The sequence below is a fragment of the Acipenser ruthenus genome, chromosome 3 (genome assembly GCF_902713425.1).
Source record: "Acipenser ruthenus chromosome 3, fAciRut3.2 maternal haplotype, whole genome shotgun sequence".
Classification (NCBI taxonomy): Eukaryota; Metazoa; Chordata; class Actinopteri; order Acipenseriformes; family Acipenseridae; genus Acipenser; species Acipenser ruthenus.
The window spans coordinates 63956153-63978900 of record NC_081191.1 but is presented as its reverse complement, the minus strand read 5'-3'; the positions used below and the strand labels follow the sequence as shown (position 1 = coordinate 63978900).

Sequence of the window (22748 nt, the reverse complement as noted above, 5' to 3'; positions counted from 1 at the left end):
GTCCTGATTTGCTGGGGGACATGCCCGGGCAGGCTGTGCCACAGCTCAAGGTGTCTGCACCGCCATGCTACACAGATGGGTGCTGTGTTTACATCAAGGATTAGAGTGTCCGCTCCACGGAGGGAACTACTGCACGAAACCCTTCCACTCCAAGACGGTGCTCGTGAAGGTGTTGCCTAGCCGAGGCTGTGTGAAAAGGCTGTTTGAAGGCCGGAGTCGCTGTGAGGATGCCGGGACTCTGGGAGCCCAGAGTAGTAGATTCCTGGAGCCGGACATTCCTTTTAATGGGACTAGTGCTCGCCTTGTGTGGGAAACTTTTATTTTTAACTTTGTTTAGTTTTGTTTTCTTTATTAAATGTGACACTAGGGCTACCATTACTGGTAGCCCTAGAAATATGTAAAAAAATATATATATATAAACAAAATAAAAATACATACATAAAAAATACTATATAAATAATGATTATATATATATATAAGGAGATTTGTTGGTCCCAAACTCAAAATACGATCTTTTAATTAAACAAAACAGCAGTAGACCATGTAGTCAATGTAGTTACACTGGCCTGGTGCAATCTTGCTGTGGACCTCTCCATAAGTTAAATTTCTAAGAAATAATGTGTAACCATGCACAGTTATAGAAAATTCTGGGTTCTACCCAGCCCTTCGAAATAGCCTTCTTAGCTGTTGTCAGCCCTGCCAGTAAGTGTCGTCTGGAATGTAAATTAAGAACAACTTGAGAATCATCTCCAAGCAGGAGCAGACCGGGACACAGAGGAACCTCTACATTGAGAAGTTTAGAGAGAGCTGTGACTACAAAATTCCAAAAACCTATGATAGGTGGACATTCCCAAAACATGTGGAGATAGGTGCTGACTGTCCCTAGAGTGCACCCATGCCACAGATTATCAATAGAGATTTTCATTTGGAATCGATGATAATGGGTAGCATAAAATGTATGTACAAATTTAAAATGAATCGGCACTTGTGTTGTTAATTAAATCTGTGCAGCGTGTCAACACCCACTGCTCTATGCCTGCCTCAGTATTATTCAGTTACATAAGAACATAAGAACGTTTACAAACGAGAGGAGGCCATTCAGCCCATCTTGCTCGTTTGGTTGTTAGTAGCTTATTGATCCCAGAATCTCGTCGAGCAGCTTCTTGAAGAATCCCAGGGTGTCAGCTTCAACAACATTACTGGGGAGTTGTTTCCAGACCCTCACAATTCTCTGTGTAAAAAAGTGCCTCCTATTTTCTGTTCTGAATGCCCCTTTATCTAATCTCCATTTGTGACCCCTGGTCCTTGTTTCTTTTTTCAGGTCAAAAAAGTCCCCTGGGTCGACATTGTCTATACCTTTTAGGATTTTTAATATTTGAATCAGAGCCACCAGATTTCTACATTCTGTCATTGATTAATTCATGATCTTTACATAACAAATTCAGAAAAGTTTTTTCAAAGTAGCACAATATCTTATAAGAGAGAAAGGGTTACAGTGTTTTCTTTTGCTCTTGGGATGAAGCCATAGCATTTGTGTCATTCCACTGAAGCTTCATAGAGCTTGTGTTTTTTAGTGACAGCCTGCCAAATCATTAATGCAATGCATTCTTCCTCTGCGCTGCCTTGCACCCACTCCTGTTTGGGTGTGAACAAAGTACAGCTGTTCAGGCTTTGCTGTGTCTTATCACACAATAGTTTCATTGTTTAAAATACAATCTTTTTTGTACTGTAGTTAAAATAAGAATTTATAACTAGTCGGTAGTGGATCGCTATACTATCAAGGAACTTTGTTATCAATGACAATTGTTGTTGTCTAATTTTGTAACTAAGTTTTTTTATAACTGTATGGTTAATACGTCTTGTTTATTGAGTTGCCAGCTGAAAAGCAGATGGTGACAGTCTGCTTTACAGCAGGTGCCCCCCATCAAGCTCTGCTTTTAATCTTAAGTATACAGCATGAAAACTGAGATACTTCTGACAGCTTCAGCTTTTCTATTCAAATAGTATATTAATGGTAAAAAATGTAAACATTATACTACATGTCCTTGTTGCTTTATCTATCCATACAACTTGGTATTTTTATTTGTAAAGTGTTATGTGGTGTGAGCGTTATATATAATTATTTCCATTACACAAGAGTAGATGTTAAAACTTCATGCTGATTTGAACTCGGCTATCACCAAGATAAGCACCAACTAAGACGTAGCTTTACAGTAAACTAATGTGATCCATATGCGACTCCATCCATTTGCGCTTCCTTCCATATGATGATGTAGATATCCTTCTGTCTGGTGTTAATGGCTGAAGTGTAAAGCTGGCTCCAGGGATCAGCTTATTTTGCCTCCCTGGCGCATCAGCACACACAACGGCTGCGATGCTGGCTCCGGGGATCAACCACATTGCGGCCTCCCCAGCGCATCAGCATGACAACCGTCTGGATTGAGCTAAGTAGGGTACATCTCTGGGGTCTTCAAGTGGGCACCATCCTCAGTGTTTCGTCGACTAGCCCACGACACCTCAAGAGGGCTCAACGGTGATTCTGGCGTCCCAGAATCACCCCCTTCCGTCTCCCACTCAACTCAGCCCAGCTTACTTACCTGTACATCAGCGTTTCTTTCTTTCTATTGTGCTTGAGATCCCCAGCCAGAATCTTTCCGTCTCAACCACAGCCAGTTGCTGCTCCTCTCTGCTGCTTCAGATAAGTTCTTCACTGTGCGACACAACTCTTGGCCACTGAATCCGACGTCTCTGAGAAACCGGGTTGTAAAGTGTGCCACAAATCCTCGACAACCCACCTCCATTGGGTAAACCCGGACTCCATCCTCGCTGTTCCTCTTTAGTGGCTAGTTGAGCATACCGCAGTTTCTTCCTTTCGTACGCCTCATCTACAGCATCCTCCCATGGCACTGTTAACTCTACCAGGTGAACAAGGTGTGCTGATCCAGACCACAAGACAATATCTGGTCGAAGGTTAGTGGTGGCAATCTCAGGTGGAAAAATAAGGCATTGACCAACATCTGCCAGCATTTTCCAGTCTCTAGCAGCTTCCAGTTGTCCTGGGCGAGGATTGGTTTTAACACCTTTTTTTGGTGGTTGCTCTCCTGGGTGGATTAATGTTGTCTTTTGTGTGTAATGTTTTAATGGAACAGGTGGCAACTTATTGGTCATGTTACGCTTGTCTTCCAATGCTAAGGCCAAACATTGCAGCACCTGGTCCTTGGCTAAGAGCCACCTTACATCCTGTCAAAATGTGCCTTAATGTTGCAGGTGATGAACACAAAGGACATGAGGGATCCTCTCCTACCCAGAGGTTTAGGTTCTGTGGTGATGGGAGAACATCATATGTTGACCTGATGAAGAAACTGATCCTGCTATGTTCCATTGACCATAGCTCTTGCCAGCCAATCTTGCGTTGTTCCACACTCTCCCATCTCATCCATTCTCCCTGCTTGGCCTGGGAAATGGCCTTTATACACCTCATCCTCTCCTCCTGCTTTTGCACCTCGTTGATTACCAGCTTCCTCCTTTGAGCTGGGGCTGCCTTGTGCCATGTAGCAGGAGCTGAACTGAGACCAAGACCCCCTCTTCCATGCTGAACTTGCCGCATGATATCACCAATTCGAAGGGCAGCCTTTGCATCTTCCACAGCTTTCTTTGCCGCCCACTTTCTTCCAGTTTTCAACACAGGTGCTGCCTCCCTTACGCATTTGTCGCGTGACTCTGCTAATGTCATTTCCAGTCTGACCTTGGCGCACTTAAACTCCTCGGTTAGAGCGGAGACTGGTAGCTGCAGTATTCCTTTACCATAAAGTCCTACTCTGCTGAGGCAGCGTGGAACTTCCAACCATTTCCTGATGTATGAACTGATTAAAGCTTCCAGCTTCTTGTACACAGTCAGTGGCCACAGCAACCTCGGCAGTAGACCAAACTGAAAGCACCAGAGTTTTAGTTTGCCTGGTAGAGCGCAGCTGTCTATGCTCTTCAACCCTTCCACTGCTTGTTGTCTAACTTCTCCCACACGAACTGTGTCCTTTAGATCCCCGTCGTACCATCTCCCAAGACTCTTCACTGGCTTCTCAGACACTGTTGGTATTGCCTCACCATTAATGAAGAATGTTTTATCTACTACTTTACCTTTAATTATAGAGATGCTCCTTGATTTAGTGGGCTTGAATTGCATTCGTGCCCATTCAATGTTATTGGTTAATTTGCACAATAACCGATTAGTGCAGGCTACTGTTGTAGTCATGGTTGTCATGTCATACTTCCATTGCCATGGTAAAAGCCAGTGGAGAAATGGTGCATCCTGCCATTATTCCAACCTCTAGGCATTGCCATGTAGTGCTGAATTCTGAAGTTGATAAACTAAATTGCAAATCTCCGAAGTAGGCTTTCACTACATTTGTTATTGTCATCGGTACACTGAAAAAATCAAATGCTGCCCAAAGAAGTTCATGTGGCACTGAACCATATGCATTAGCCAAATCCAGGAATGTCACATGGACTCCTTCCTCTCCTTTTTAGCTGATTGAATTTGTTGCCAGATCACATTGATGTGTTCTAAGCATCCTGGGAAACATGGAATGCCCGCTTTTTGTATTGAAGTGTCAATGAAGCAGTTCTTTAATAGGTAAGTTGACAATCTCTGAGCAATAATGCTGAAGAAAATCTTGCCTTCTACGTTTAATAGGGAAATGGGACGAAACTGACTGATGCTTGTAGAATCTTTTTCTTTAGGTATAAAGACTCCACCTGCTCTGCGCCATGCTCTTGGTACAACCTGTTTTTCCCATGCCACTTTCATCAATTTCCATAGAATTCGTAGAATTCCTGAAGCACTCTTATACACTCTGTACGGAACTCCATTAGGCCCTGGAGATGATGAAGCCCTTGCTTTTTTCACAGCTTGCTCTACTTCTTTCCACTTAGGTGCACAGTCCTCCATTTGGTATTCTGGTGGATTGATAGGTGGGATGTCTGACGGAATTGACATAGGCTCCTGCCTTTTTGAATCTGTATGCGTTTCCTCCAAGTATCTCTCCAGCTCAAACTTCGATGCTTTTAGTGTGCCATTCTTCTCACTGGTGAATAACTTCTTTACAAAGTTGAATGGGTCTTTATAAAAGTTAGCTCTCGCCTGCTCCTTCTTTTTGTAGCGTTTCCGTAGGCGCTCAGCTCTGCGCAATGTTGCAAGCTTATCTTTTATGACCCTTTGTAAGAGGTTGAGTCCCTCCTTCTGACTTTGTTCTGCTCTTCTCCATTGCTTTCTCAGCTGTCTCTTTTCTCTAAGCGTTCAATCTCCTGCTGCCGTCTAGACTTTTGAGGAATAGTTTGTACTTTTTCCTTCCTTTTTTCAACTCCAAACCTCTCACTTCCATATGCGTAGATGATGTCCCCAAATTTATTCAGCTTCTTTTCAACTGTTCCACTTAATATTTCCAATGCAAAGCAGAGATCTGTGTTTACTGTGTCCCATGCAGTTTTCTCACAAGCTCTTGGCCATTTAACTCCAGACTTGTGCCCGTTGAGGTTCTTTTCTCTCTTATGCTGGTTTGTCTCACCGGGTTCACAAGGATCATTAGGTTCATCACGTCTATGACGGGTGTTGATATCCTGCGAACTGTGGTTTGCATCCTGTCGCTGGATTTCATTCGACTGACTTGACTGATTTAGTAAGAAGTACTGATCAATGCCAGGCCCTTGTCCCTTCTCCCTCAAGCATTTCATTCTGCCTTGATGAATCTTCAAACCCCTGACCGTTGTCGCCTTGCTCCAGCCGCAGACACAAACCTGGAGTTCCATGTCTTTGCTAACTGCAGATCTTGAACTAGCCTTTTGTGAAGTACTCTCCATACTCATATCCGTTTCCGTTCCTAAGTCGTTAACTGTGTTGTCCAACGTTGAGTCATCTTCCGCCCCCGCTGTCGCACACTCTAGGGGTATTTTTCGCTTTAATTTCTTAGAAGCCTTGGGCGGGTGTCTCCAGCATCCTGTAAACACAGAGCTGGATACTGCCGACAAGGGTAGCTAACCCTTACCCGCCCCGATGGGGTCTCGTTCCTCCTGTCAGCTGTCTCTCCAGGCTGTCGCAAAGTCTTTCCCTTGTTGCCAGCTGCACTATTAACAGCAGTCACTGGACGTATCCAGATCTTCATGTTTTTTATTTTTCTTAAAAATATTTCCCAACATAAAACCAATGTCACCTACAATAATTTATTTTGAGTTTCAGTGTTTTAAAATAAAATATCAAACAGAACGACATTTCAATGTACCATTTATAATTCAGTAATATGAGAGAATTGGTCAGGGGTCTGAATACTTTTGCAAGGCACTGTGTATATATATATATATATATATATATATATATATATATATATATATATATATATATATATATATATATATATATGTATGTATCCTAAATTTATTTTTACAATGTGAAGACAGAAAGGGTTAAATAGTTTTTGCACACGCCTCCCAACTTTTTAATCTTTGGCCACAGTACCGGGTTTGTTAAAAAAAATTAGATAGCTTTTTCAGTATATTAGACTGTGTTGTTAATCTAGAAACAAATATTTACTCATGAAGGAGTGTTAGAAAAATATTAGGAACAAAGAAATGGGTTTCAATAAATTTCAGCAAATATAGGATTTAGTCCAAGTCTTGCCCCTGGTAAAGATATTAATTAAAAACTGATTCAAAATATGCCATTTCGATATTGTAATATGTGAAGGACTGCCTCATATATCCGACACATTACAAGCTTTAGTTTATTTATAATGTGTCAGTAAATTCCAAAACTAATTTGCCACAAATTAAGACTAAATTAACCTAAACCAATTTGACTTTTCTTTCACACTACTGTCTGTTAGCCAAAATGTGAGTAATGTTTGAATACAACTGTGCATTAAGGACCAATTTGTTTCAGAACAGTGTACACAGTACACTGTACATGTATTTAAGCGGATCAACCGGAAAACCCATCATAAGAAGCCTTCCGCTAGTGAGTGAGTGAGTGAGTGATTGATTGATTGATTGATTGATTGATTGATTGATTTATTTATAATATAATAAGAAGCGAAGGAAACAAAACAAACAAAAAAAACCTAATAATAATACATACCTGACTCAGAATTCCGCAGAGACAGTGCAAGGCTTTCTTTTGTAGAAAGTTGTTATATTTTGTATTATTGGGGATCCAGTATACCGGTAGTCCATACAAATTTAACACATTTCTCAGTAGATGCTAATCCACCTGGGCATGTTTGTAATTTTCTGGAACTTCGTTCTGTAAGTCTTAAGCCCTGTATTTGTCTTTTTTGAAGAAATTTGTGGAACCAACAGGTTTTTTTTTTTCATTCTTCTGAAACAAATCTTGCTCTATGAATAAGGTTTAAGAGATTTTACATCAACTCTATACACAGTCGCAAAAACCTGGTACTGAGGTCGGTAGCCTGCAGCAATAATACAGGAGATCACTGACCCCAATTCCCAGCTATGCTAATTTTAATAATTTTTGGGATGCACTTGACTTTTTTTGTCCTTGGTTAGTACCCATGATAGAAGCTACTTAAGGCTAGTGTACAATTAATTGCATTTTATTGCTAAGGGACAGAAAAGTCTAAGCGTAAAGCAATCAGGTATTCGATCACCAAACACGAAAATAACAAGTGGATGAAACAAACTTCTATGCTTTGCAAATAAATATTTATTCATTTACTACTTATTTATTGCAGATTGATACATTTTGTACTTTTTTAGTAGCTTCAGTTTTTTTTTGTAACCTTGCTTATAAAACAACTAAACTATATAATCCTTTTATTAGTCACCTGCAAATGGCAATAATTTGAAACGTTGAATAAATGGTGTCACATAAAAACAAAAGCTTGCCAGGGTTAGTGTCTGAATGTCAGATCTTGTTTGTTAATAAAGATTTGCTTGATACTGCCTTATACATGTAGTAGAACGATGAGTGAGGTTATGTTGTAAACGGGGTCTTTGCTGCTGAAGTCTTGTGAACATATGGTATGGCTTTCAGACTTATTTCCACGCAAAGAAACTTCGTTTTTGGTCAATTTGCACAGCTTTGTAGCGTGAGAAGGCGATTTACCCACCTTTTTAAGTCGCACCATGTTTTTGCCATGCGCTTCCTATAGCGTGAGGAATGTGCGTGATATTTACATGCTAGGTCACATTCTCACAACAATGGAGAGTAAACTGCGTGTAACCCACACCATTGATATCATCTGACATGCATATTGTTGCATACTATTTAACAATTAGGCAAAATAATTTTGGCAAAATAGTGTTATGATCCCCAAAATTATTCATTCCACAAATATCTGATTGTTTATTTGTAATAGCCTCTCAAAAGTTTAGTACATCTAGGTGTTAGAAAATTAGATGTACACTCACCAGTCTTCTTTGTGAGTGTGTGTATGTTTAAAATTCTAATCACATTTACAATAGAAACCATTCAGATGTAATGAGACCTTACTTATTCAGATTTCCTGCTGCACTGTATAATTAGAGTGTTGTTTTTTGGGGGTATAACATCAAAAGCATATCTCTAAAGCTAAATGCATTTTCCAGTAGATACTGTATTCTAATAAACATTGCTAGAAGACTTGCTGACCAGGCATCATTATGTTTGAATTCTGTGGCAGTGTTTGCTCTTGGAGTCAAATTGGTGAATGCTGAATGTTTAACTTCCACCACATGATCTGGTGCTGAAATTCAGTTGGTTTGTCAGTGTTACGTGTAGCGTGCCAACGTCTTTAGCAATACAATTGCTAGAGATGTTCATTTCGTTTAGTCCCTACCTCAGGCTTAATAAATGTGTTACTCTCAAGTGGGGTGTACACTTAGAGGTCTGTTCTTTGCAGTAAATCTGATTTGTGGATGTTGATAATTCTGTATGCTGTATACAATATGGATTAGAATCTCTCACTGTTTTTAATTAAACAATAGTGCCCATTGATGAAGGCTCTACCATGTGCTACTTAACTGCAACTGGAGTTATGAGTGCCGAGCTGAAGCCGAGGGTGCTTACGAAAGTCAAGGTTAACTAACACACGGTAGACCCTTCATCGAGAGGGCACTATCGCGATTAGAAAATCATTTTTCTCATTATTTTCTTTAACCCCTTAACTGCTATTGGACGTACCTGGTATGATCTCAAAAACGCTCGTTCAGTGCTGCCGGATGTACCAGCACTTAAAAAAAAGAAAAATAAATGCTGGATTGCCGTTATTTAACTGTAGCGCTATGCATAAGAAATAGTCTTGAAGCCCAGGTGTTAAATCTGGACAAATTTAGACGCCGAACAAAATAATCTGTTATACAATGACATTAGAAATGCGTGTAGCAAAGGAGAAGCCATACAATTGGGGGATTTCAACTTCCCCCATATAAAATGGGAAAACCCGCTGGGGAGCACGACGGACGAAATTGAAATGGTGGAAATGACAAATGACTGCTTCCTAACGCAATTTGTCAAGGCACCAACTAGAGGGGAGGCATGCCTTGATTTAGAATTTTCAAATAACAAAGACAGAAAAACTAAAACAGAGGTCAGAGAACCATTGGCAAACTCAGACCACAACATGGTCTCATTTGAAGTGATTTTTAAAACCCAAAAAGTAATGACTAAAGCTAAGGTTTACAATTTTAGAAAAGCAAACTATGAAGGTATGAAACAGAGACTAACAGAAGTAGATTGGAGTAAAATTAAGAAAACATCCACAGAAAAAGGATGGCTGTTTTTTTAAAAATGTAGTACTAGAGGCACAAAACAATTACATACAAAAATAGCAAATATACAGACGTGCTCAAATTTGTTGGTACCCTTACAGCTCATGGAAATAATGCTTCATTCCTCCTGAAAAGTGATGAAATTAAAAGCTATTTTATCATGTATACTTGCATACCTTTGGTATGTCATAGAATAAAGCAAAGAAGCTGTGAAAAGAGATGAATTACTGCTTATTCTACAAAGATATTCTAAAATGGCCTGGACACATTTGTTGGTACCCCTTAGAAAAGATAATAAATAATTGGATTATAGTGATATTTCAAACTAATTAGTTTCTTTAATTAGTATCACACATGTCTCCAATCTTGTAATCAGTCATTCAGCCTATTTAAATGGAGAAAAGTAGTCACTGTGCTGTTTGGTATCATTGTGTGCACCACACTGAACATGGACCAGAGAAAGCAAAGGAAAGAGTTGTCTGAGGAGATCAGAAAGAAAATAATAGACAAGCATGGTAAAGGTAAAGGCTACAAGACCATCTCCAAGCAGCTTGATGTTCCTGTGACAACAGTTGCAAATATTATTAAGAAGTTTAAGGTCCATGGAACTGTAGCCAACCTCCCTGGGCGCGGCCGCAAGAGGAAAATCGACCCCAGATTGAACAGAAGGATAGTGTGAATGGTAGAAAAAGAACCAAGGATAACTGCCAAAGAGATACAAGCTGAACTCCAAGGTGAAGGTACGTCAGTTTCTGATCGCACCATCCGTCGCTTTTTGAACGAAAGTGGGCTCCATGGAAGAAGACCCAGGAGGACTCCACTTTTGAAAGAAAAACATAAAAAAGCCAGACTGGAATTTGCTAAAATGCACATTGACAAGCCACAATCCTTCTGGGAGAATGTCCTTTGGACAGATGAGTCAAAACTGGAGCTTTTTGGCAAGTCACATCAGCTCTATGTTCACAGACGAAAAAATGAAGCTTTCAAAGAAAAGAACACCATACCTACAGTGAAACATGGAGGAGGCTCGGTTATGTTTTGGGGCTGCTTTGCTGCGCCTGGCACAGGGTGCCTTGAATCTGTGCAGGGCACAATGAAATCTCAAGACTATCAAGGCATTCTGGAGCGAAACGTACTGCCCAGTGTCAGAAAGCTCTGTCTCAGTCGCAGGTCATGGGTCCTCCAACAGGATAATGACCCAAAACACACAGCTAAAAGCACCCAAGAATGGATAAGAACAAAACATTGGACTATTCTGAAGTGGCCTTCTATGAGTCCTGATCTGAATCCTATCGAACATCTATGGAAACAGCTGAAACTTGCAGTCTGGAGAAGGCACCCATCAAACCTGAGACAGCTGGAGCAGTTTGCTCAGGAAGAGAGGGCCAAACTACCTGTTAACAGGTGCAGAAGTCTCATTGAGAGCTACAGAAAACGTTTGATTGCAGTGATTGCCTCTAAAGGTTGTGCAACAAAATATTAGGTTAGCGGTCCCATCATTTTTGTCCATGCCATTTTCATTTGTTTTATTATTTACAATATTATGTTGAATAAAAAATCAAAAGCAAAGTCTGATTTCTATTAAATATGGAATAAACAATGGTGGATGCCAATTACTTTTGTCAGTTTCAAGTTATTTCAGAGAAAATTGTGCATTCTTCGTTTTTTGTGGAGAGGTACCAGCAAATTTGAGCACGTCTGTATTAAATGATTACTTTTCACATGTTTTTACAAAGGAGGATACGGACAACATGCACCACATTTCGACCTGTTCCTATCCAGTTTTAAATAACTTTAGCATAACAGAGGCAGAAGTGTTAAAGGGACTAGGAGCTCTTAAAATAAACAAATCCCCTGGGCCGGATGAGATCCTCCCAATAGTACTCAAAGAAAAGAAAGAAGTTATTTACAAACCACTAACCAAGATCATGCAACAGTCTCTTGACACAGGGGTTGTACCGACAGACTGGAGAATTTCAAATGTAATACCGATCCACAAAAAGGGAGACAAAACTGACCCAAGCAACTACAGACCAATAAGCCTGACTTCTATTATATGTAAACTTATGGAAACTATAATAAGAACCAAAAGGGAAAATTACCAATATTGTAACAGTATCCTGGGAGACAGTCAGCATGGTTTCAGGAAAGGGAGATCGTGTCTAACTAACCTGCTTGACTTTTTTGAGGATGCAACATCGACAATGGATAATTGCAAAGCATATGACATGGTTTATTTAGATTTCCAGAAAGCTTTTGACAAAGTCCTGCATAAAAGATTAATCCTCAAACTGAACGCAGTAGGGTTTCAAGGAAATGCATGCAGATGGATTAGTGAGTGGTTAACATGTAGAAAACAGAAAGTACTGATTAGAGGAGAAACCTCAAAATGGAGCAAGGTAACCAGTGGTGTACCACAGGGATCAGTATTAGGTCCTCTGCTATTCCTAATCTACATTAATGATTTAGATTCTGGTATAGTAAGCAAACTTGTTAAATTTGCAGACGACACACAAGTAGGAGGAGTGGCAAACACTGCTGCAGCAGCAAAGGTCATTCAAAATGATCTAGACAGCATTCAAAACTGGGCAGACACATGGCAAATTACATTTAATAGAGAAAAGTGTAAGGTACTGCACGAAGGCAATAAAAATGTGCATTATAAATATCATATGGGAGATAATGAAATTGAAGAAGGAATCTATGAAAAAGACCTAGGAGTTTATGTTGACTCAGAGATGTCTTCATCCAGACAATGTGGGGAAGCTATAAAAAAGGCCAACAAGATGCTCGGATATATTGTGAGAAGTGTTGAATTTAAATCAAGGGAAGTAATGTTAAAACTTTAGCAATGCATTAGTAAGACCTCATCTAGAATATTGTGTTCAGTTCCTGCTCATTTGTTACAAAAAGGATATTGCTGCTCTAGAAAGAGTGCAAAGAGCAACCAGAATTATCCCGGGTTTAAAAGGCATGTTCTATGCAGACAGGCTAAAATAATTGAATCTATTCAGTCTTGAACAAAGAAGACTACGCGGCGATCTGATTCAAGCATTCAGAATTCTAAAAGGTATAGACAATGTCGACCCAGGGGACTTTTTTGACCTGAAAAAAGAAACAAGGACCAGGGGTCACAAATGGAGATTAGATAAAGGGGCATTCAGAACAGAAAATAGGAGACACCTTTTTACACAGAGAATTGTGAGGGTCTGGAACCAACTCCCCAGTAATGTTGTTGAAGCTGACACCCTGGGATCCTGCAAGGAGCTGCTTGATGAGATTCTGGGATCAATAAGCTACTAACAACTAAACGAGCAAGATGGGCTGAATGGCCTCCTCTCGTTTGTAAACTTTCTTATCTTCTTATCCAGCCTCAATACACCCTTTTTCTGGCACACCAGGTACCAGTGTGAACACAACTGGATTTACTCGAATTAACTTTTACAGTTGTTCATCACTGAAGACATTTTTGAATATTTGGTAACCCAAACCAATTTGTATACCCAACAATATCTGTCACAGCATGGAAAAACCTGGGGCCACATTCTAAGGTGCGCAAGTGGGTCCCCACAAATGTTTTCAAAATGAAAAAGTTCTGGGGTTTATCGCTTCTAATGGGACTAGGGTATACACCGAGAATTGATTTATTTTGGTCCCCCAACCCAATCCATGCTGCCCCAATTTTACCCTCCACAATGAGCCAGGACAGATTACAGTTAATCTTAAAGTTTCTACATTACAATGACAATTCTCCTGCTGTTCAAGGGGAGGCTTTTCTTTAAACAGTATATTCCCATGAAGCGTGCCCATTATGGGATTAAACTGTACAAACTATGTGAGAGTTCCACTGTGAGTGTACACAGGGAGGAACTCTCAGATTGAGCTGTCTGGCTGCCACCCATGCTTCCAGACCACTGAGAGAAATGTGTGGGATCTTGTTTTTCCCCTGTTAAATCTACCATTTGTATATAGATAACTTCTACACAGGGACCCCTCTGTTTAGGGCCGTGTACACATCACCAAAAAATGGCTTGTGGTACAATAAGACCCAACAGGAAGGTATTTCCATGACAATTGGTAGCCAACAAACCGAGGTGTGGCTCTGAACTTTCAGGAACTGCTGGCAATTAAATACACTGACAAAAAAAGATGTGTACATCCTCACCACCATCCACGATGAGGCTACTGTTGCAGTTCCTGTGTGAGCTCAGGACACACACACACAAGCAAGCCCAGGTGTGTCCTGGAGTACAATAAATACATGGGAGGTGTGAATAGGTCAGACCAGATGTTGGAGCCATACAATGCTGCAAGGAAGACCATGGCATGGTATAAGAAGCTTGGCATGTACATGTTCCAGATTTATGTGTACAATGCCTATGTAGTGTACCTACGAACGACATCAGAGAATCGACTCACATTTCTGGACTTTCAGACCTCTGTGAGCTCCAGCCTTTGTGTTTGATACACAAGAAATACCAGAGACTGAAAGATTTGAAACAGTGGAAAGGCTTAGTGAACATCATTTTATTCAAACTCTGTCACAGTCTGGGAGAAAAGCCAAGCCACAAAAAAGTGCTGTGTATGTTCCAGCAAGGGCATATGAGGGGATACACAGTATTACAGCCAGGCCTCTGTTTGGAGGAGTGTTTTGAAAGGTACCTGTGACAGAGAAAGAATGAATCTTTATTATAAATCTCCCTCCCCATCTGTGAGGATGCTGTGTTAAGGGAACAGTGTGCCCTGGACTGAATGGTCTGACAATTAAATCCAGGGAAAAGTGGAAGTCGGCCATCTAGAAAGGGGCGAAGGCACGGTACACCAAGTCATCTCCCCAGACGGGAAGCGATGTGGCAACCGAGGATTGGAGGAAAAATGTTTGCGATCACTAACCAAGGGGGTGTCACTGACGGTACAAAAGGGGACGTGGCTAAGTGATCTGTTCCTTTGTTATGGTTGAGAGAACCGCTGAAGGAAAATAAAATGTAACCGTGAGTGGTTAGTGTGTGTTTTTTTTTTTTTTTGTCGTTTCTAATTGTACTTGTTTGTTCTTATTAGACACCTAACACGTACCTGGAGCTGTCGCTTAAGGCCAGCACCAACCCGGACAGCACTGCACTACTGTTCACTAATAAATTGTATTTCACCACTTGCACGTTAGCACTCACTCTGGACTTGTGATCGTGTTTGTGTCTTTGTGTGTGTTTATTATTTTGGGACTGTAACCCTTGGTTTAAAACTGTGCAATACACATTGCTGTGTATTGCCTGGGATTATTTTTTACTGTCGCCGCGACCTGGATTAACAATGGAACCAACAAAGAATTGTTTGGACCGTGAACTTTGTTGTCTGTCATCTGTTATGCATTGCATCACTTCTACACCTGCGCACTGCAAACCACTTTGCCACAGTACCACGCTGTAAACGAGTACTGGAAGGACTAAATAAACCCCAGAACAAATACATGCTGTACCAGTACCTGAGGTAACATAACCAAAGGTAGTAAAAATCATTCGTTTTTATATCATGCAGCATTACCTTTGAGCGCCAGAGGAATTATGGGTAACAAACCATTGAAGGGTGATTGTTATGTTACCCATTTCTAATATCCTAATTTTGTGCAGTTTAATAAACAATGTATACTTATGCCAGGGTATCTCATTCTTTGGTGGCGTATTGGGCACATGAAATTGGGTTGTATTGCAAATTTGGAAGTTAAAAAGTTAAGGTGGAGTGGTTTTTGTTCCAACCGAGCTCTCAGTTACTTATTTGCACCAATTAATAGCTTAATTAATCAAGATTAACAGGTGTTCCAGCCATTGATGACATAGCCACTTATAAAACCTGAGGATTTGGGGCTCTCCAGGACCAGGGCTGAAAACCCCTGGTCTGGAGCATATTAAACCCCCAAAACCAATGAAAAGAGTTAGGCATAGGCACATCAGGCTGCTTAAAAGTGTCTACAATCTTACACCAAACATTAGGATTTTAGGGACTAAATGTTTACAATAATAGCTGTATTTTGTGGTCACATGACATGCTGACAAAAAAAAAAAAAAAAACCCTATATAGTTTGCCTAGGGTATCAAAGGGAACATATGGCAATTTTGATGTAAAACAGCTGACTCCCAAAATCACAAAATTTATTATAATAATAATAATAATAATAATACAAATAATATGTTCTATCTTGGTATAAAATGTTGTTTTTTAAAAAAAAATTTAGGGGTCCATATTTATTTTATCATGTGAGATGTTTCAGTTTCTCATGCGGATTATTATTAACACAGTATTGACATTTTTGGTATAGTGGATTCTGACTGCATTCATAAAGGGTGATTTTATATAGTACTTTTAAATCATGGGAAAGCTGAGAGGATTTGAGAAAGATACTTTCAGTTAAACACATCAGGCTCGACTAATTTAATCCTGCTTTTATAAACCAGTGGGCTCTTTATTCTGTTTCTATTTATTCCTGTCTTTCACCAGACCACTGAAGTCAAGCTTTCTCCGATCTTCAGACAAAACGCTATGCCTGAACGAGCCTGAATGTATTCCCACCACGTTTCCCATCTTTGTTTTGCAGCAAAGAGCCCCCAACTTGTTTTGACATTTGCGTGCACTGCGGATGCCAAAAATGTCACAAAATAGAAATGTTCTTTACCTCTTGAGACTTTATTGATGTACAAAGAAAGTCAATTTAAACGCATTCGTCCTTCCAGGATATTAGATAGACACAGGTATCTCACGACTTTCGAGCATAACCAGGAATACATTAACTGGTGATCCTTTTACCTAATCTAAACAAAGGTATTTAAAAAAAGAAAAAATAAGAGTAGTGTAGCTTTTATCACTCTTAATTTACTGAATAGAGACAAAGCAGCATATTTTATATTTAAGTGTTTAATTGCCAATAAGCACAGCTGCAATTCATGATACTTAGTATTTTCCACAGACAGATTTATACTGTGAGCTTGATTGGGCCCATCTGAGCTTTTTTACTCGTTTGCCTAATTTCATGGCTGTACTGTACTGCATGAAGTTACAGTATTCCACTGCATCACTGTTGCCTACAATAACATTTATTATCTAAATCTTGGAAATAGTTCAACAAAATGTAATTAATTTTTTTTTAACATGGTGTTTAGAGGATGGGTCTAGAACTGGTTAAATCTTGATGATATACAAGGTATTAGTAAAACGTATCCGATGTGCTTTTATGTTGTGGTAATGCGAGAAGGAGGTTAGTTTTGTGAAGAAACAAATATTAGCGAAATTATTTGTTCCCAGATCTAAAGTTTAAACAGTAATGAGGCCTTTAAAGAAAAGAGGAAGGAGAATTTCAACAGTCTACTGAGATGTTTTAGTACAAACTCAATGTAAAAAAAAAAAGATACATTTTTTAGCAGCATGTGGGGGTGGGGGGTGATGACATAGATGATTTGAACAATAGAAATGGTACAGATTACTTTAGGGAAGGGGAAACCTGATTTACATGGCTATTATAATGACGATTTAAACATTTTTTTTGTTCCTCTGTCTAGTGGAACTTGGTGTGTGATTCAACCTGGAAGGTCCACATTGCCAAGTTTTCTCTACTGGTTGGTTTAATCTTTGGATATTTGGTGATGGGAGTCTTGGCTGATTGGTAAGTTTTTTTTTTTTTAATTTTTTTTTTTATTATTTTATTTTTTTTAAATAGTGTCACTGAACATTTGCAATCCTAAGGTTCTTTCACTTTTGTACATGTGATTTTTTTTTTGTTAAATATCTTCAAAATTTTGCCCTGGTTATGTGAGCCATTTTATCATATTAAAATGACCTAGTGAATGTGGTGTTAAAAATATGATATTTGCTTCTTATGCTTGCTTTTTTTAATTGAATACTGTACAAAACTAGAATTCGTACTATTTGCATAAATTTAAAAAAAAAATATATATATATATATATATATACAAATGTCAACAAATAAATACAACTAGAAACCACTTTCCAAATTTCTAGCTTTAAAAGAATCAAAACAGATACAGTGCTACCCTGTTATAATGCGGTGTCGGGTTCCATAATTAGGAGACTGTGTTATTTATGTTTCGCCTTATAACACATATTGCCATTTTTGTTACTGAAATGATTTATACTCCCCACAAGCCAAATTATTATTGTAGCGTACGGTGGAAAATGAAGGAAGGAGACACACACAATTTGCAGGTACTCGAATCCACGGTTTACTGGGATGACTTTTCCCTGGGCCACACCAAAAACAACAGTCTTGTTCTCTCACAGCAGCACGTTCACACAGCAGCTTGTCCCACTTGGCACTGCCTGCGCTGATGTGGGCACTCCCCTATACTGTATGCTTTCATGTCCCCGTCTCCCTGGACGTCACCCACCAATCCCGGCTGAGGCAAGCTTACCGCTTCCCTGGTAACAACACACACACACACACACACACACACACACACACACACACACACACACACACACACACACACACACACACACACAACAGGGTCTGTAGACCAGTCCTGCAACAGTATAAATCCCTGGTCATTGCAATATATACAGTATAATAGAAACTGCTTTTCCACCAGTTTAAAGTTTACACCACTCTTATTTCAATTGTATATTTTTTATAATAAATGTTGTAAACTGTAAATAAATAACATAGAATCCAAGGATGTTTATACACACTTGTATTGTTTCGTATTTGTTTTGTAATATTAACGGACAGTTTGTTTTTACTTTTAGAAAAAAAAAAATACAGTGCAAGCATGGGAGCTTTATAAGTACTAAGTCCCAGTTTCAACTTAAATGCGTTTAAATACGGTAATGTAGAAACAATAAAACAAAATCACAGTGTTGTAGGTTTTCTTTTCTTGGTTTTTTTTTTCTATTACAATTTATCCTAGCATAATTCACGATAACATCACCAGGATCACTTAAAGTATCTGGAACGTTCACCCAACATTTGCGAGTCAAATTGCATTATGGGGGAAATGGAAGCCACAACCTTACCGTATTATAAGCGGTTCCGCACTAGAACAGGTCGAGTTATAACGGGATAGCACTGTAGTTAGCAAAACCTAGAAAACGTAACCTAATCTTTTAAAATGTTTAAACTAACGTAATGGCACTGGTAATGCCCTCTATCAGGGTTCTGTTGCTCAATAAATAAACAGCACTATGTAGAAAAGGGAAGTATTAAAATGAGGGCTGTCAAGCAATTAAAAAAAGAATTGTGATTTAATCTTGACATTTAAAAAATTATCTCAGTTAATCTTGGTTTTAATTGCATATTTAATTGATACAATTACTGTATCCATCTCAGTTAAAATTGTATTATTATTATTATTATTATTATTATTATTATTATTATTATTAATATCCAGAAAACAACCCAGCATAAAAACCCTGTTTTCCTATTTCTGGATTCTATTTATAGTTTTATATTTATTTACAATCCAGCATTTGTTGTTAAATTGTTTGGACCATCTGCTAAATCACAATAGATGGTAGGGGCAGCAGTGTGGAGTAGTGGTTAGCGCTCTGGACTCTTGACCGGAGGGTCGTGGGTTCAATCCCAGGTGGGGGACACTGCTGTTGTACCCTTGAGCAATGTACTTTACCTAGATTGCTCCAGTGAAAACCCAACTGTATAAATGGGTAATTGTATGAAAAAATAATGTGATATCTTGTAACAACTGTAAGTCGCCCTGGATAAGGGCGTCTGCTAAGAAATAAATAATAATAAATAATAAAATAGATTCCGTTCGAGAACAGTGATTTTGGACATAGCAGTGTGGCATTATGCAGATGTTTGGGCGCATACGGATTATTATACAATGACCAAATACATTCGGAACAGCAAGGTAGGATAGTTTATGTTTTATTTTTCATATAGTGCTGATGTACACTTAACGGGTCTGCAGTCAGTAGCTATCCAACAGCACTGGGTATCGTACTTAGCTTGATTTCATGGGTTTGCAGTGATCCTGAATTTGTAAAAGAGTACTCTGTCGAAACTGATGGGTTTCATTTGTTGTTGTATTGTTGTTTGTAGCAGAAAAACAACTAGAAAGTGTATTGAGAAGTGAAAGCATGTTTAGCATGCAAGTGGTACAGCATTCGAAACTCACTTTGACGGTACTAGATACAAGTAACCCTCTTTCTATCCAATGAATCGTCAGAAAGTTTAAAAAAAATGAACATCCCATTCACAAGTCCTTCAGTTTGAGTGCTTTGCTACATAATGCGGTTCCGTTACTAATTTTATATTCAACCAATGACCACTACACCCATTCAATCCTGGCATGCACTTGAGTGGTATTGAAATGGTGCCACAGGAAATTAATTATGGTATGCTAAGAGGGACATGACAGGAAAGCGATTTAACATGAATTAAAAAAAATAATCTCCCAAAAAATGAACGTGTTTATCGCAGAAGTTAACTGCGATTAATTGACAGTCCTAATTAAAATGCATTTCCATGAAAGTAATCAATGAACCGTTTAAACAAAAAAATAATTATTCCAAGCATAAAATGTTTTTGTCTTAATGACATTAAAGTGAAACTTTTCTTTGCTGAGTTCTGAACTATTTACCTATGGGCAATCGTAACCTGAAATACCTGACAAATGTGTGGGTTTGTGTTTTAATTATATTCTTGGAATGATAGTCTGTGTAGTACAAGTGTGTTTGGTACCATAATATATTTAAGGCCTTTAAGTTTTTACAGATAAAATAAAACTCCAGGATGCAGATGCAGTAAATCAAATGATTTTGCCACAGAAGAAAATATCCGTGACTTAAATTTAACAGAAGGTTGACAAAACTTGTCTTTTTTTTATTGCGATATTAAAAACTTAACACTGATGTATTCCTGCACCATTAGCTCTGTAAAGCCAAGTGTTTAAGATTTAAACACAATCTTAGGAAACATATTGGTGTTTATTTTAATTTAACGTGTAATAAACATATATACTTTTGACACACTCAAACATGTAGTGTCTCTTTAGGAGTGCTATCACTAATTAAATAACAAATACAATATGCTTCTACACATTAGTGGATGTCTTTTTCTCTGTCTGCTGTTTTCCAAAAGATTTACCTTTTTATACATTTTTTTTAAAAAAAATTTTTGATGTTCAAAATCAACTCCGATTTCACAAGACTGGCTAACACTGAAATGTTTTTTTTTCTGTTTTTGTCTTACAGGTTCGGACGGCAGCCTGTACTTATTATCTCCGTTATTTTCATGTTAATCTTTGGACTAACTGTCGCTCTTTCTGTGAATGTGACCATGTTTAGCACACTGAGGTTCTTCGAAGGATTTTGTCTAGCAGGAATCATTCTTTCCCTGTATGTAATGAGTAAGTACTGCTTGAATATTTCCTTTATAAAGCGGGATGATAACTAAATGCCTCTGAGTTTATTTAACCTAGAAAGAAAGAGACAGTTGTGCTGGTCCGGATGTGGCCCTGGAGCCATTAGTCATTTAACTGTCATGCTGGATATTTGTGTAGGTTTTCATTGAGACTTTTTTCCCCTTTAAAAATATGTGAATTATATAGACAATACTGTAATCGGTTAATCGCTTTTAAGATTGTTGTAGCAGTCTCAGTGAAACATCATTAAAGCCAGGTCATTTTAAAACAGGTAGCAGTTGCTCAGCTACAATTCTTGGGGTTCGTGAACTCATTCTCAAAGCGTTCCATGGCACTCTTGTTATTTGAAAACTCCTGGAGCACTCTCAGGGGACATTCATAAACCCTTTCGATCAAGGTCGCAGATTATTCAGAGCGCACTCTCAGTGCTCCAGCTCCAAAGGTAGTGTTTCAATATGGCTGCTCTTCCCTCTGGGTGGTAGGGGGTTTGCTCCCTGGTGGGTTATTACACTAACTATATTTATAATTTACTTTTAAAACAGATCATGTATTTGTATATTAATACTAATAACAGTATTTAAAAATTAATAATAATAATAATAATAATAATAATAATAATAATAATAATAATAATAATAATAATAATAATACCATCTCCTAGGCACTGACTGACTCAATCATCTAAATGTGTGCCTGTTTTCCCCTACTGTCATAAAATTATTATTAGCACCTTATATCTCTTGTTTTTGTGCCACCATGTTTAATCTCGAAAAGCAAACTGCTTTTTGTAAACTCCAACAGATTTTAACCCTCTGGAGTGCTCTGAAAGTAGTGCCCAGCGAGTGTCAGATTGAGTTTGCCAACGCACCCTTAACCCTTTGCAGTCCATTTATTAAGTGCGCGTCAGGCACGTCAGGTCCAATTTATTTTCACATGCGCAGTTAATTTTAGACGCGCTGTTTAAAAGTATTTTTTTTTTACAGTCAAACGGGTTTAAAAGGCCCTGCATATCAACAAAGCACTCACTAGGCATCTCCAGCCCCGCCCCACCCTTTGGTTCGCTATAGCTTTCACATATGCTAAGAAATAAATAATAATAATAATAATAATAATAATAATAATAGTTGTACATACAGATCAATCATCTCCTGATCACTTGTTTTATCACCAAACTCCTCAATAATACAGTCCAAGTCATTATTTTATTACTATAACATCTCAAAAAAGCTCTGCAAATGTCCGTGATAGTCTCTGTGCGCTGTTGCAGTATCAGACAGCTTGTTTCCTTATGACCACCCATATGGGATGCCAGGGGCAGGTATGACTATTCATGACATATGCGTTTTTTAGATGATGTCGGACAGGTTCCGACAATGGACCGGATAGGAATAATTGCAATGTCGGACCTGGTCCGACTATGGACCGCAAAGGGTTAATGTGATAACTTTCAGTTTACTTACAAAATACCAGAAATGCCGGTACTGAAGGGAAGCAAGATGTCAATCATACAGCAACACAAATGATATTCTTGCATAAGATGTATTTTGTCACCAATATTTGAATGCGAAAATCAATGTAAAATGTTTGGGTGGAATGACATATTTTTCACTT

General features: G+C 38.7%; 1 protein-coding gene across 2 annotated transcripts in view; it reads left to right on the top strand.

The window, feature by feature from the left end:
- LOC117435430 (solute carrier family 22 member 23-like) overlaps positions 1-22748 on the top strand; it is an 80106-nt gene that overhangs the window by 4241 nt on the left and 53117 nt on the right. For both annotated transcript variants that reach the window (XM_034058576.3, XM_059014765.1), the window contains exons 2-3: positions 17298-17401; positions 20968-21122. In XM_034058576.3, the coding sequence (XP_033914467.3) occupies positions 17298-17401; positions 20968-21122 (259 nt within the window). The remainder of the gene's footprint in view (positions 1-17297; positions 17402-20967; positions 21123-22748) is intronic.